Here is a 16,296-nt window from a genome sequence, read left to right on the forward strand (position 1 = left end):
TCGGCGTAGAAACGGAGAGCTTACAATATCCGTTGGTCCTCTACTAAAAGAACCTCATTTCTTGGCATTGTCTTTTAATTAAAATATAAAATATAATCACACAAAGTATTTCGCGGATTCAATTTACATATAAGGCAATGATTCGACAAACGATTTGGCAAAGAGTCGTAACAGGGTCCAGGAATATAAGGCAAGCCTCGTCACATATAAGTAGCAAAAAGATAGCGATAACTCGTACCATGTCGGGTTAATGCATGATGTTAGGTTGTGAGTGATCGATGATGCCGTGTTCATGTTATGTGATGTACCCGTTACATAAGCTACTCGTAGATAGATAGCACAAACCATGACAAAAGCAAACTCAACATCTCGAAAGCGGAAAAGGGGAAGTCGTGAAATTAATATCCCGGGGAAAAGAAGCCACCAGTAGAGGATCAACTGAAAAGATGAACGCTGTGGATCCAATGAACTCTGACGTTTCCCCCAAACACCAAAACCTAATTGTGATATACAAAAAAGGGTAACGAAATTGAGAGAAGGCAAAAAACTGATCCCTATACACTTAGCACTCCTTGATACAATGATCCTCCCCCCGCCCCCCCAACCCACCAATTTCACAACTTTGAACACCATGGAAATGGCCACATCTATACAAAGAAACAATGACAACAAAATACAACTGACATCCATGAGAAGCACGCCACTAGAGCGGAAACCAGCAAGGATCCAACAGGATGCTGCAGCTGCTTGAGCATGTTCTCCATCAAAATCGTAAACGATCGAGCTCGGAAACAGGTTCAAATAGCCGTTGAGAGTCCTGAGAGCGTGACTCGCCTGTGCCATGCAATAGCCATTGAAGATGTCCAGGCGAAAAGGGAATGCTCTCAACTAAGAATCTGAAGGCATGACGGGACACCATCAGCTGGTTACCATTACGGCCTTCTGTCCCAAGACAGGTTCCGGTCCAGAAAATCCATTGAATTTTATATTATAGTTGATTTCGGTATCAGATACATCTACCAAATTCCAATCAGTCAAGATGTGACGATGACCAATGGAAAATTATAAGTTTTTTTCCTTATGCCACCAGCCAATTTGAAATGTCTCAACCAGATGTGTCAATTTCCTTCCCGTGATCTTCCTCACGGATGTTTCTCCTCAACCTTCTGAGCCATATATCATAATCCATGGGATAGGGTGTCCCACAGAGACTGTCAACATAATCGGCAAAAGCTTTTAGCACAGTGGAAACATCGCCAAGCTTCTGCTGAATCAACCTCCTTGACCAGGAGGTCTCTCTCCATTGAAGAGCCCCCTCCACCGAATCAAGATCGGGCAAAACCCCACCACAGGAGAAGTAAAGCATGTAAACCAAACTCTCTGCATCTGAGGCAGAACACAGCTTTCCTTCCTGTAGTGCATAAGTCGACGAAAAGTGAAGATTCATCGCTGGACGGTCCCTATCTTCAAGAATAGCATGTCCCCAGCCAATGAGGACAAAATATGGATATCTCGTACCAGATCTAACATAGATTACATTCTCCGGCCGAATGTCTCCATGACGAATGCTAACAAAAGATGCAGCTGAGAGTGCAGTTAAGCAATCATGACAACAGCGGATTGCTTCATCCAAACCGAATCGGCCTTCAGTTACCATGTTAGCAACCGTTTCGCCAACTGGGCTGGTGACAAGAATTGGAGTACCACACCAAGGGTGGTCACAGTTTCCACCAGGGCTCGGTCTCCGACATTGACCAGGGTGAATAATTCTCCCTGACGCACTGATCTGAGGCAGGTATTTGCTAGATAGACCTTTCTGTTTCATTACAGTGAGTACTTTGGTCTGCCTCTGGACTTGATACCACAAATTCATATCTTCCCAAGCTGGTTCCAACTGAGAAGGATGAGAGCCGACATAAAGAAATAGAGATTTTCCTGGATCTTCAACAGGGGACGCAACATAATATGGAAGCTCGCCATCATTCAAGACTTCATCTATTTGATAGCCCTTTTGCCAGTTCGAATCCTCCATCCATAGCACAGATCCTACTTCTAGCCTCATCAATTCTTCAGGTTCTATTTTCGCAGATTCCTCCTGGACTTCAACGATTTCAGGGGAAACACTGCGCCGCTGAAATCGAAATAGACCATTCCCATTTGCCCTCGCATCTCCTAACTGCCTCTCCATTCTTCTTGTTTGTAGGCGAGCACCATGATCAGCAGCTAAATCTTCAATTGAGTGCCTAGGCATCCCGACAAATTGCATTATACAGTGGAAGGTAGCAAAAAGTACCTGTAAAGCACCAATGTCTCCCCAATTAGCATTTCCGAGTTTGTTCCAGATTCGATCAACTGGAGAGACTGAAACGCAACAGTGCTCTTTAATCCACTCAGCGGCACATTCGTAAACGCTATTTACATCAAACTCCATTTTATTTACATCTCCATCAACCTTTACAACCCGACCGTACTGAGAGTCAACAAGGAGGATAAAAGCCGAATTAAAACCCTGAGTTAAAGTTAATCTGCTTAGGCTCCTTGATATTAGCATACGAACAGCATAAAAAAGAGCTTCACCTAAAACAGATAGCGAAGGCTGTCGATCACTATCCGCAGCGAGATCTCCAATATCCGGCCTCAGAAGAGCCAATTCAAGAATGTGATCCCATTTTCCACGAGAATGTCTTGGGTTCTTGAGCATCAAACCAGTTGCGCAAAGACTCCCAATCTTTCCATTAGCAATTGCTTTCTCAGCCTGGTAAAATTTGAAGTTTGGCTCGTACAGACAAGCGACGGCAAATGGCAATGGCTCATCCTGACTCCAGAATGCCTCCCACAAGCCCTTTGCACTTGCATGTAGAAAATCTTCGATTGCAAGATAAGCGGTAGCTTCCGCAGCATCTGAGGCCGATGCATAAACAGCACTTGGCATTCGAATTAGCTGCTCAAATGAAACCCCTTCTAATGCATAGTCAAACTTTTGTAATTCCACCAACTCAAATGGAACATCAAAAGCAGGTTCTTTAGCTGCTCCATCCTCTGATATTGATATAAACCAATCCTTAAGTTTTTCAGTTAAATGCTCGTGGTTTGTGAATTTGCGAAGGAATTCTTTGCGATTCCTGGACCTGCTACCAGATGATACACTGGATCTTTTTGTCTCAGACCCGACTGATTCCTGGTCTGGGGATCCACCTGTAGGTCAAGTTCACTGTTCATCAGTCAAATTACCTCTACCACATATGAATCGAGCAAACGAATTATCAGAGAATAATAACTAAAGGAAGGGGGTTGCAAATAGAGGTCAACTTGAGTTTGGAGAAAAGATCTAGAAAGCGGATATGTCATGGTGAACACGGCAGTTTGTTCAGTGGATGAAGTAGGAACAAGTCGAACAATGCCACGAAGAACATGAGATCAAATGAAATGACAGTCTATTTCAATGCACTTGGTTCGTTCATGGAAAACATCATTATGTGCTATTTAACTTCGAGGGGGGAAAGGGGGTGTCTCAAACGTGATGTATCCAGGTTGTCCTACTAAATAAGGTCCCATGGGCAAGATTGACCCAGTGTAACTCTTGCAATAAATTATAGGCAGTTCCCAAGACTTTGAGTCGTCACTTCCATACAATCATGGAGAACTTTATCTCACCAAAGTACGCCGAAAATTGCAAGGTGCGAAAAAAGGTCAGAGGTCAAATTCCTATATAATTGAGTTCATCAATCAAGACATACAGAGTTCTAAAGCTACACAACTAATAAAGGCATGACTTTGCTTAAAAGTTAAAACGGCCTTCAGTAATCCGGGTCAATGTAATTTCTCCAAAATTCTTCAATCATAACTAGATTAGTGGGATGAATCAGTTTGAACGGATAAGCATCTCTGTGGCTGTCATGCAACCATAGAGTTTGAATCTTCAACAGATTGATGAATGCAACTTCACAAATCATCCTCAGAGAATTCATCCATCACTCGGCCAGATTAAAATGCATTCATCTACCAGACTTAAGAATCATTAAAAACAGATGGATTACAAAAATCCATCTATAGGACTTCAGAATGTAAATAAGATCATCATCATAAAACTATATACTTGACACTGATTGGTTTGGACTACGTTTATTTATATCAAAGTGATATTGCATCAATGTACCAAAGAAAGCTGGTTAGGAAAGACTTACTTATAAGCCTATTCTTTTATCAGGGGTTCACTTCTAAAGCATATGGATAACTTAATTCAAGTGTATATCCTTAACAGAAACCAAAGGATCTGCCTCAGGCACTTCACTATCAAGTGATGTCCACCTAACAACTTCGTCATATGATACTAAACAATGAAGATGCTAAAAAAACTAACTAAGAGAGCCAAGACCTGTACAACCAAGGGAACGATTAGCAAGGCTACTCAGTAATTAGTATGCCTCACATTGAGAAGGGGAAAGAACTCAATAGTAGATGATATTGGACCCAAAAATATAAAGGGAATTAAAACGAAAACAAGAACATTTCTGATTTTTGTAATTATAGATATGCTCAAGACATCTCCTGAAAACACCAGGAATATCTCCGCGCCAAAATGAGTCATGGAAGAAACAACACTCAAAATGTATTGCATTAGATTATATAGGACTAGATGCCATCTAACCCAAGCAAACCCTTCCCCCAGAACCAAGTATGATGTATGTTCAATTCGCATATAATTCAGTAGGAACTAATTAAAACAGATCATCTGGCATATGCATCTAACAAAAGCAATGACACCAAGGTCCTCAATTAGATCGCGGCACGGCAGGAGCAGAGAGGGAGGGAGAGACAAACCCATGCTTTCAGCTAAAACTCGCTTAAAAAGCAACCGAGTGGCTACGTGCAGCTCGAATAAAGAAAAAAGGAAGCAGCAGATGTTCTTAGATCCCCGCAGACGCACATCTAAGAACCACCCACGTCTCACATCGAGATAAAAGCCCCAGCAACACCCCCCCCCCCCCCCCCCAAAAGAACAACACTTCCATAGTGTCAAAGCAAGCAACTTTGCCAGAACGAGCGGCATTCGATTCCGATTCAACGGCGCCGAGCCGACGGCCGCCGCCCTCCAAAACCCGAATCAATCAGCAAGAGCCCCAACTCACAAAAAAAAAAAAAACAACCCAGAGACGAAGCCGCGACGGGACTTCGACCCTGGGAGAGACGGAGGAGTCAACGGGATTTCCGGGGGGGCGGGAATCGGGTCAAAGGAGAGAGAATCTAGGGTTTCGTGAAGGCGAATTACTACAGCAGCAGCAGCAACAGCAACAGCAGCGGCAGCGGGGGGGGACGGCAGGACGAGAACGTTACCTTCCATTACGGAGCAGCGAGAGAGAGACTTTCGGACAGCTTCCTCCACCTCCTCCTTCCTCGACCTCCTCGTCCTCGGATCGTTCGTCGTCGTCGTCTCCTCACGCAGGACTAAACATTCGCATCTCTCTCTCTCTCTCTCTCTCTCTCTCTCTGCGTCGATCGATTTTGTCTGGGAGGGGGAGATATGCCGGTCGTCGTCTCTTCCCTCTCGCAGCATATGACTCGTGTGTGTGCGCGTGTTTTTCTTTTTCTTATTTTCACTTTTTATTAAATTTCCTTCGACAATTGCGCGCACACACACAGGTGAGAGAGTCAAGGGTTGACTGTTATGTGTGCGCGATCTCGTCACGGTCGGTCGCCACAACCCCCCACTCCTCCTCCTCTTCCAATTAACTTCTTTCTTTTAATCAAAATGGAGATTTCTTCAGGAAAAAATGACACAAACACTTCATGAACTTTGGCCCAATATGTAATTTAGTCCCTAAATTTTTAATTTATTCAATATAATTCTTAAACTTTAGCTCAATATTCAATTTGATCCCTAAACTTTTAATATGTTCAATGTGGTCTTTGGACTTTTGGTATATGTTCAATTCAGGGATCGAATTATACATCGGGCCAAAGTTCAAGGACTGTTTGTGTCATTATCCTATTTCTTTATTATCATGTTGCCCCCCAACCAATCTGCCGCCGTCCCCCGTTTTTAGTTATTTCTTTTCTCTTCTTTTTTTTTTTTGAAGCATATCTCCTCTCGACTCGAGAATTCGTGCTCGCGTGTCGCAAATTTTTAATCCCGCGTGGCGTTCAGTCGACGCGAAAAGCATCTGTTCATGCCAACGTACAGAGTTCAATGAATCGTGTCGCGTAATGTTTGGGATTTTTTTCCGTGTGATTCATGTCGCGCCTCGATCTGATCGTGTATGGTGTCGCCAGCCCTCTCCCCTCGCACGGTGATTTAGTTGATTTTCTGCCTAGGTTTCTTAATTTTATTTGATTAGAAACCTTGATCGATTTAACTTGTTAGCCTTTTATTACTAACAAGTTATCTTTTTAGTATCGATAAAGAAGCCCCTACGGTTGTTTGCCCCTACCGCCAACGGTGGCAATTTTTTGACATGAAACGAAATACATCAATCAAATACTGCACGAATTTACAAAGAGAAATTCGAGCCCGACATGACTGACTCGAAACGAAACTACCACGATGCGAATTGCATGTCCTATATATTGCGCTCTTTTATTTGCGAACGCTTGCAAAATCTGACGGAAATATGCCACTCCGTAGTCTGCTTGAATAGGATTACCTACTTTCAAGAACATAGGTTATCTATCAGGTCTACCTCAACTTCACTATCCACTCTAAAGAAGAATCAAGAAATGATCTCGGTGCATTTGTCATTTTGTCATCGAGAAATTTGCTCGCCTCAGGCAGTTCGCCATGGCTCTTGCTTGATCTTTGGCTCGCTCTTTCCTCTCCCGTTCCAATATATTAGGGAGCAGGCTTCGCAATCCTCCAAATGTATCTTGGAAGATCAAGGTTATCTCGAAACCCTTAATTTGTATATTATATGGTGCCATTTAAACATGATAAGATTGCGTTCGGCACAGTTTTTTTTCAGGGAATTGAGTGAAAATTGAGGCATTTGGTAAAAAAATTTTAAAGTGTTGAGTAAAAGCCAGCATTGACAAAGCTCAAGGCAAGTCACCTTCTCCAGGCTTGACATTTTCAGAAATCCATCTCCATCTTCCTAGCTTTCATCGAATTATCAAAATTCCAATTCTACCATCACGTTACACACAATCTCCTCCTCCCCCTCTCTCCTCCACCACATCGCTGCTCAACCCTACCATCTCCGGCAAGTCCACGAACATGCCCATCTCCGCCACTCAACCGCCACCATGCCAACAAGTTACCTACGGCCGCGTGTTTGTGCTCAACTAGCCACCAACACCAATGAGCCCCCTTAGCCAACGAGCCCTCTTGGATAGATTGCCACACCAACAAGTCACTTGTGGTTGTCTTTGACCCAATCAAAACCCAGGGCTCAAGTCGAGCACGGTTAGAGTTGTCAAGCAGGAGGGTCAGGTTGAGTTTGGATCGAGTTATAAATAATCTGACCCAAATTGACTCATTAACTCATTTATAATCAATTTATTCATAATATATATATTTTTGTGACCTATACCCGATCTGACCTATGCTTAACCTATATTGCTAAAACACTTTCATATTTAACCAAACGTAAAAAAACTCTTGTTTCTTGTAATTTTAAAAAAATTATATTACTAAAACGCTTCCATGCAATACCCATTCAGTGGACAAATTTTATAATTATTTTAAAAACGGGGAATTTTTTATTTTTTCTTTTTCTTTCTTTCTTTTCCTTTTTTTTTCTTTTATGTCCGATGAGGGTCGCCGGTCACAGGCGATGCCCAACCGACCCTCGCTAACCACAAGCGAGGGCCAGGACCCGTGGCCCTCGTCCAATTCGTCGACCGACCCTCACCAGATTTCGTAGCAAAAAAAGGAAAATAAAGAAAGAAAAAGAAAAATTTACAAATTATTAAGAAAAATTAAAAATGACTTGTTTATGATTCATAAGTTTATTACGTAACTCATTCATGATCCATTTAAAACTCATTAAGTTGTTAGGCAACCCATTTATGTCCCACTTAAGCTTATTTTTAGAACTCAAGACAACACATGACTCACACAATTAAATATGAGTTAAAATATGGATTTTAGATCCATTTTGCCACCTCCTAGCGCGGGCAACATGGCAAAGCAGAGAGTGAGTAGAGGGGATGAAAGAGAATGGGAGAGGTAGAGGACGGAGGCTGGTGAGCCTAGGTCTGAATTTGCTGACGTTGGACATGCTCGTGTCCGTTGGGGATGCGGACACTTAGCCGGGCATGCTCATGTTCAATGGATGGGGCCGGCGGTTGATTGGTGGTCGTGCATATTGTAGTTGCTAGTAGGAGGCCGTGCTCGGCGGAGACTTTGTGAGTAATGGAGTAAGAGAATTCAAGTTTCACTTGACCAAAGGGTGACAACGCTTACAACTTTACTCTTACATCATGAAGACACTTTGATCTCTTTTAATTGAAGAACTGCATGTGGGCTTTGCACACCACCATTGCAGTGATTAAAAAAGCAACCACCAAAAGAACTATGGAATATATGACATGCGTGCATTAGTCTCTTCATTGGTTGCAAAACATAATGAGTCATCGTGTCTCCTCGCTGCTAAGGCCACGATATATGTATAATTAAAACTCACCAAGCAGACAACTGGCTTTGCCGTAAGCAATTGAAAGGTATTCAATATCTCAATATCAGCAGCTTTCCAATCTCCAAGACGAACATCTTTTTCGTCCTCCAGCCATGCCTTGACCCATCAAGAGAAGCATTGGTTTACTTTAGATATTTGCAACATCTCAATTGACATAATGAGTCATCGTGTCTCCTCTCTGCTAAGGCCATGATATATGTATAATTAAAACTCACCAAGTAGACAACTGGCTTTGCCGTAAGCAATTGAAAGGTATTCAATATCTCAATATCAGCAGCTTTCCAATCTCCAAGACGAATCTTTTTCATCTTTTTCATCCTCCAGCCATGACTTAGCCCGTCAAGAAGAGCATTGGTTTACTTTAGATATTTGCAACATCTCAATTGAACTGACACTCACAAGCTGTCCTTCGCAAATAACGAAATCAGCATTTAGTCACAAGTTAAAGCTAAGAGCATAAACATGTGGGAAAATACAATTGCACTAAGCTAATCCTGCAGCCATGCAACCTTTGAAGCTGCAGGTGTATGTGTTGGAGTACTGTTTGAAAGCGTCTTTCACAATGTATAGAGTGTGGACTGTTCTTGGAGTGTTTGCAAGCAAACGATTGACTCTTTTGATCGCTCCTATCAAATGTAATGATATTGTGAATAAACTAATCAAGTCGTTTTGGTCTTCTTCTTTCTTTAGGGATTTACAAAACAATCTCTTTCCTGCATTCTGTCAAACACCTTTTGAATTCTCATGCCATTTCTTACCGTCGTCAAACGTCAGAATTCGAATGTGTCCATCCTAACACGGGCTTCTTTTGACTTGTCATTCCAGCAAAAGGGAAATGTTTTATGTATGTGTCACGGGTCGATAGTTTGGGAATGACCCGTGCGGCGACTTAAGCTTCCTTGAATTATTAGAACGCCTAGGCCAAGCCTTTTCTTGACCACTCACTTACTTACTCGGATCGTAGAGAGAGAATCTAGAGAGAATGTAAATTGCTTCTATTGCTTGGATGATCAAAATGAGAAGGAGGGCACCCCTTTATATAGTAGAGGGTCTCAGATTACATCCTTTGATTGACTATCGATCTAGTAGCCGATATCGCATCGTTCTACGCGCCAACTACCCACATTTATGGATAATGCGCAATTACCGTGTCGTCCGTCCCTGGGGATGTTCTAGAAGCTAGAAGCTCTATTAGGGTTTGAACTAGTCTTTGTCGATGTTGCACGATCCTCAATGCATAAAAACCTCTTGACCGTGACACAAGTCTGGAACTTTGCTTTGACGTAGAACAGATGGCGATGCGGCATCCTAAGTTCCAGGGAAGGACGAGAATGTTACCTTCCATTATGGAGCAGAGAGAGACTTTCGGACAGCTTCCTCCACCTCCTCCTTCCTCGACCTCCTCGTCCTCGGATCGTTCGTCGTCGTCGTCTCACGCAGGACTAAACATTCGCATCTCCTCTGTCTCTCTCTGCGTCGATCGATTTTGTCGGGAGGGAGAGATATGCCGGTCGTCGTCTCTTCACCCTCGCAGCATATGACTCGTGTGTGCGTGTGTTTTTCTTTTTCTTCTTTTCACTTTTTATTAAATTTCCTTCGACAATTGCGCGCACACACACAGGTAAGAGAGTCAAGGGTTGACTGCTATGTGTGCGCGATCTCGTCGCGGTCGGTCACCACAACCCCCCCACTCCTCCTCCTCCTCTTCCAATTATCTTCCTTCTTTTGATCAAAATGGAGATTTCTTTATTATCATGTTGGCCCCCCAACCAATCTGCCGCCGTCCCCCGTTTTCCGTTATTTCTTTTCTCTTTTTCTTCTTTTTTTTTCTGTTTTTTTTGAAGAGTATCTCCTCTTCGCTCGAGAATTCGTGCTCGCGTGTCGTAAATTTTCAATCCCGCATGGCATTTATTAGATGCGAAAAGCGTCGGTTCATGCCGACGTATGGAGTTCAGTGAATCGTGCCGTGTAATGTTCGGGATTTTTTTCCGTGCGATTTATGCCGTGCCTCGATTTGATCGTGTATGGTGTCGCCGGCCCTCTCTCCTCGCACGGGGATTTAGTTGATTTTCTACCTAGGTTTCTTATTTTGATTTGATTAGAACCTTGATCAATTTAACTTGTTTGTCTTTTATTACTAACAAGTTATCTTTTTAGTGTCGATAAAGAAGCCCTTACAGTTGTTTCTCCCTACAGCTAACGGTGGCAATCTTTTGACATGAAACAAACCGAGCAAATACCGCGCGAATTTACAAAGAGAAATTCAAGCCCGATATGACTGACTCGAAACGAAACTACCACGAAGCAAATTGCATGTCCTATATATTATGCCCTTTTATTTGCGAACGCTAGCAAAATCTGACGGAAATATGCCACTCCGTAATAGGGATGTGCAAAAGAATCGGGAACCACCTAGGACCGCCCGAAATCGGACCGGAATCAGTGGTTCCTAAGAAAACCGGTCCGGTTCTCGGTTCCAATCTTTGGGAACCGGTGGGTATATACTGGTTCGATTCGGTTCCGGGCATGGAACCGCCCTCCCGCTCACCGGACGGACCGGTAATATAATAATAAATATAATATATTTATTTAATTTTTAATTTTTTAAAAGAAAAATCATAAATCTCTAAACTAAACATAACTCACTCAACGTCCACAATCTTACATTAAGTCGAGAAATACCTTATTTTCTTTGTCGCCTCACGCTCACTCTCACTCTCTCTCTTCTCGATCGATGCTCACTTCACCGTCTCCAACTCTCCATCTCCATCTCTGTCTCCGTCTTTAGTCTCCGTCCTTGGCTAGTGGGATCGGTTCCATGGACCAATCAGAACCGGACGCACAGACGGTCCGATTTTCGGTGGATCCATGGAACCAACAGGCGGTTCCCAGTTCTAATCTATATCAAAATCGTTCGTTTTTCCGTGAAACAAATGGAGCCTAAAACAAATCTATATCTACGGTAGCTCTCTCGGTCTTTCTCTTCCTGCTCGTTTTTGTAGTGCTTAGTTGCTCCGTTTCATGACGTAGATCATTGTCGCTCCGGTATGACCTGTTGAGGGAAGGAGAGAGGAGAGGTCGGGTAGAACCACCACGGGCGATACGATAGTGATGAGTTGGAATCAAGAGCGATCGTGATGGAGCGATGACTGAGATGGAGTGAGCTAATTAAGCTAAGAAGGAAGAAACTTAGATTTTCCTTTCTACATTGATATGGCTAAAAATTACCAATGTGAGCATATCGTTTCTAACTATCAATTGGTCGGAGGGAGGTGGAATCCATAGTCCGCGATTTGATTTTTTTTTTTTTTTGTCAAAGGAAATTTTCGTTCATTACCAAATGATACATGAAGAAATTTATAGGAAATCTCAGAAATCACCACAATAAAGAAATCCTATAATGCTACAAAACAAACCAAAATCTAGAAATCAAGGTATATCATTAGAGTATAATTGGCAGAGGTAAGCACACGTTCATCTTTCAAGAACAGATCCATGACTGCATCCAAGCAAAAAAATCGGTGGCCTATCAACAAATAACACATCATCATTAGTGATGAGCATATACCGAAATCTCCACTGTAGATATGGTTTTGCCTTTTAGTGGTATGCACTTAGGTTCGGCGTCTCACACCATCAACGTATGGAGACAATAACAACATATTGAACAAGCTCGGATCTGACACCTGTGAGAGTAGGCCTTTAGCAAGTGTTAGACACCAAAACTTCTAGCATGACTGTGACACCGGAGTTTCTATGAACACCATTGAAATTAGAGTTGACATACTAATTCATTAAAACTCCTAGATTTAAAATTAAATCGAGAGAGAAATGCTCTCAGATTTAATACCGGGAAAGCAGAGCTCCCACACCTATAGTAGAGTAAGAAATAAGAGAAAATAGAAGAAAAATCAACCAAAGAGGGAGGGGAGGGAGAGATCTAGGTTAGATCCCTCCCATCCAGAAGCTGAAGAAGGGAAGAAAGAGTGGCTGAAACTCCGAAAGGGAGAGGGAGGGAGAGAGGGGTACGACTGTCCGTGATTAGATTTATCAATTCACAAAAAGAACAAAGTCAAAAAGAACGGGTCATTCATGTGACGATACAGGCATCACCCGTATTCATTTATGCTAGATTTTGCGTTTCTTTGATGTCTTCTATGTGTGAATTTATTAATCGCAAGTGGTGTTTCAATCAATTTCTTTCGACCGAGAACGGTCTCCTTTCGAATCGAGTGGTGGCGTGGTGACGAAGAAGAAAGAGCGAAGCGACCTTTCAATGGAGGTTCGCAGAAAGACACCGTTAAGAAAGGATAAGGAAAGTGTATTTGCCGTCGCCGTCGCCGTCGTCGTGTCATTAAGATTCGGCAACGATCCTTGGAGCAATTTCGGAGTTCACAATTTGCTTTCATTTCCACCTTGTGCTTACCACCAAACGTCGATGGACCTTCTACTTGCATCCCCGATGATCAATCATGGACCTCTTCCTGTCACGTCCAACGAAACAAAATAAGATAAGATTCTTGTCCGCTCCGCATTTGATATCAGCCCAAACGGATGCTCTAACAACTCGTACACCCATTTTTGTTTCTGTTCATCTTCATTTGTATCTTTTCATGTTTTGTATCGAGTCATCTTCATTTTCTTTCATCTCGAGTGTCGAATAACCAGCTTATTTTCAAGCCATGTCGATAATGGAAACGACCTCGTTATGTCGCGTCCAAATTTTTTTCAATTTCATGTAACGTTTTTGTAATGATATCATTTCAACATAGAGATAGTCTTAGTTTAGCACGTATTTGAAAGGATGGCGAGTGAGAATTGTCGACACTCTTCTTATCTTTTTCTACATCTAACCTCATATGGTATACATGACAACAAGTTACATATGTTTGAGCGAGACTTTTAAGACTTGCCACTCTAGAATATTTTATGGTCCGATCACTTTCTGCCCTTTAAAAATACTTTTGGTTGGAGATATGTGCATTAAAGTGGTATTGTCTTATTCTTGAACCCCATTGATGGAATTCTAAAGAGCCATCATGTGCTAAGAGCCAATTCACCAAGCCCTACCCAACGAAGGATGCAATAAGTGCTCCACTTGATTTGGCAAAATCTATAATCTCTAGATTGCCTCCGGTACTTTAGGGTTTGTTTGGTAACGTTTATTCCTGGAACACGATTTTTGTTCGAAATAGTTTTTTCTAATTATGTTCCTTGGAATAGTTTACGAGCAAAAATGTGTTTGGTAAGCTTGAAAATTTCATTTCCAAAATAGAAAATAAACGAAATGCGTTCAAGTACAACCTTAAAAATTTCCACACCCAATTTTTTCATTTAATTATAAAATGTGAGTGAAGACTTAACAATTCTTCATGTTTGGATAAAATTGGAATAGAAATAGAATCAGAATATATTATGATATAGAATTGGATAACCTTAATACAATCATAAAGAAAATTACACCTTATAGACAAAGTAAATACCGGATGGTGGTTGAGGAAATAGCAGTTTAGGATTTGGGGTTTGGGTTTTGGGGTTTGGGATTTTAGGATTTGGGGTTTGGGGTTTATGGTTTTAGGATTTTGGTATTAGGGTTTGGGGTTTAGGGTTTGTGATTTAGTGTTTCGGGTTTTAGGATTTGGGGTTTAGGGATTCGGGTTTTGGATTTTGGGGTTTGGATATAGGGTTTAGTGTTTAGTGTTTCGGGTTTTAAGGTTTGGGGTTTAGGATTCAGGATTTTGCGGTTTATGATTTTAGGATTTAGGGTTTGGGGTTTAGTATTTCGGGTTTTGGGTTTTAGGGTCTAGGGGTTTAGGGGTAGGGTTTAGGGTTTTAGGGTTTCGGGATTTAGGTTCGGGGTTTAGGTATTGAGATTTAGGGTTTAGGATTTTAGGGTTCGGAGAATAGATTTGGAACTCCAAATCTATTCCCGCCACTTTTCTATTTCAGGGAACAAAAAAATTGACTGACGTTACTAAACGGATTTATGTTTCCTTTTTGTTCCGGGAACAAAATAACAGAAAGTTAGAGAGAATGTAAAAGGCTTTACGTTACTAAACGGATTCATCATTAGTGGTAAGCCTTTTCAACTTGTTTGTCTTTTATTACTAACAAGTTATCTTTTTAGTGTCGATAAAGAAGCCCTTACAGTTGTTTCTCCCTACAGCTAACGGTGGCAATCTTTTGACATGAAACAAACCGAGCAAATACCGCGCGAATTTACAAAGAGAAATTCGAGCCCGATATGACTGACTCGAAACGAAACTACCACGACGCAAATTGCATGTCCTATATATTATGCTCTTTTATTTGCGAACGCTAGCAAAATATGACGGAAATATGCCACTCCGTAATAGGGGTGTGCAAAAGAATCGGGAACCACCTAGGACCGCCCGAAATCGGACCGGAACCAGTGGTTCCTAAGAGAACCGGTCCGGTTCTCGGTTCCAATCTTTGGGAACCAGTGGGTATATACCGGTTCGATTCCCGGTTCCAGGCATGGAACCGCCCTCCCGCTCACCCGGACCGGACCAGTAATATAATAATAAATATAATATATTTATTTAATTTTTAATTTTTTTAAAAAGAAAAATCATAAATCTCTAAACTAAACATAACTCACTCAACGTCCACAATCTTACATTAAGTCGAGAAATACCTTATTTTGCTGTCGCCTCACGCTCACTCTCACTCTCTCTCTTCTCGATCGATGCTCACTTCACCGTCTCCAACTCTCCATCTCCATCTCTGTCTCCGTCTTTCCGTCTCCGTCCTTGGCTAGTGGGATCGGTTCCATGGACCCAATCGAAAACCGAACCAGACCGACGGTCCGATTTTCGGGTGGATCCATGGAACCAACAGGCGGTTTCCGGTTCTAATTTTTCGGAACCAGTCCTTAGTGGGCGGTTCCCAGTTCTAGAGTGAGAACCGCCCACCCGGACCATGCTCACCCCTATTCCGTAGATTGCTTGAATAGGATAACCTACTTTCGATAACATAGGTTATCTATCGGTTCTATCTCAACTTCACTAGCCATTCTAAAAAAGAATCAAGAAATGATCTCGGTGCATTTGACTTTTTGTCATCGAGAAATTTGCTCGTCTCAGGCAGTTCACCATGGCTCTTGCTTGATCCTTGGCTCGCTCTTTCCTCTCCCATTCCAATATATTAGGGAGCTGGCTTCGCAATCCTCCTAATGTATCTTGGAAGACCAATTGAAACCCTCAATTTGTATGCTATATGGAATCATTTAAACATGATAAGTACGGGTGTCAAACGGGTGGGTCCGATCGGGCTTGGATCGGGTCGAAAATGGTCCGACCCATATTGACCCATTTAACCCATTTTGACCCATATTCATATAATGTAAATCTAACGACCCATACTCAACCCGACCCATACCCGACCCGACCCATATTCTAAAAGACTTTAATATAAAATTCAATTTAGAAAAAAAACTTATTTCTTAAAATATTTATATTGCTAAAATGTTTCAATGCAATATAAAATAAGTGAACAATTTTTATAATTTTAAAAAATATTTTTTTATATTTTTATGTATTTTTATTTCCTTTTTCGTATATATTTTTTAAAATGAAAATTTTAATTATTTTTCTTTTTTTTATTTTTCTTTTTCTTTTTCTTTTTCTTTTTTCTTTTTTCTTCT

At 41.7% G+C, this 16,296-nt stretch overlaps 1 protein-coding gene across 1 annotated transcript; it reads right to left on the minus strand.

The window, feature by feature from the left end:
• Positions 1-375: 375 nt before the first annotated feature.
• On the minus strand, positions 376-5,630 carry LOC115683326 (uncharacterized). Its single transcript, XM_030607814.2, has 2 exons — positions 5,335-5,630; positions 376-3,195 (listed from the first exon to the last, which is right to left on the minus strand). The coding sequence occupies exons 1-2, from the start codon at positions 5,552-5,554 to the stop codon at positions 1,106-1,108; spliced, it is 2,310 nt and encodes a 769-aa protein (XP_030463674.2). The 5' UTR covers positions 5,555-5,630; the 3' UTR covers positions 376-1,105.
• Between the last annotated feature and the right edge of the window lie 10,666 nt (positions 5,631-16,296).

The sequence above is a fragment of the Syzygium oleosum genome, unplaced genomic scaffold (assembly GCF_021117445.2).
Source record: "Syzygium oleosum isolate NSW1041296 unplaced genomic scaffold, Sole_v2.1 Sole_v2.10, whole genome shotgun sequence".
NCBI classification, from domain to species: domain Eukaryota; kingdom Viridiplantae; phylum Streptophyta; class Magnoliopsida; order Myrtales; family Myrtaceae; genus Syzygium; species Syzygium oleosum.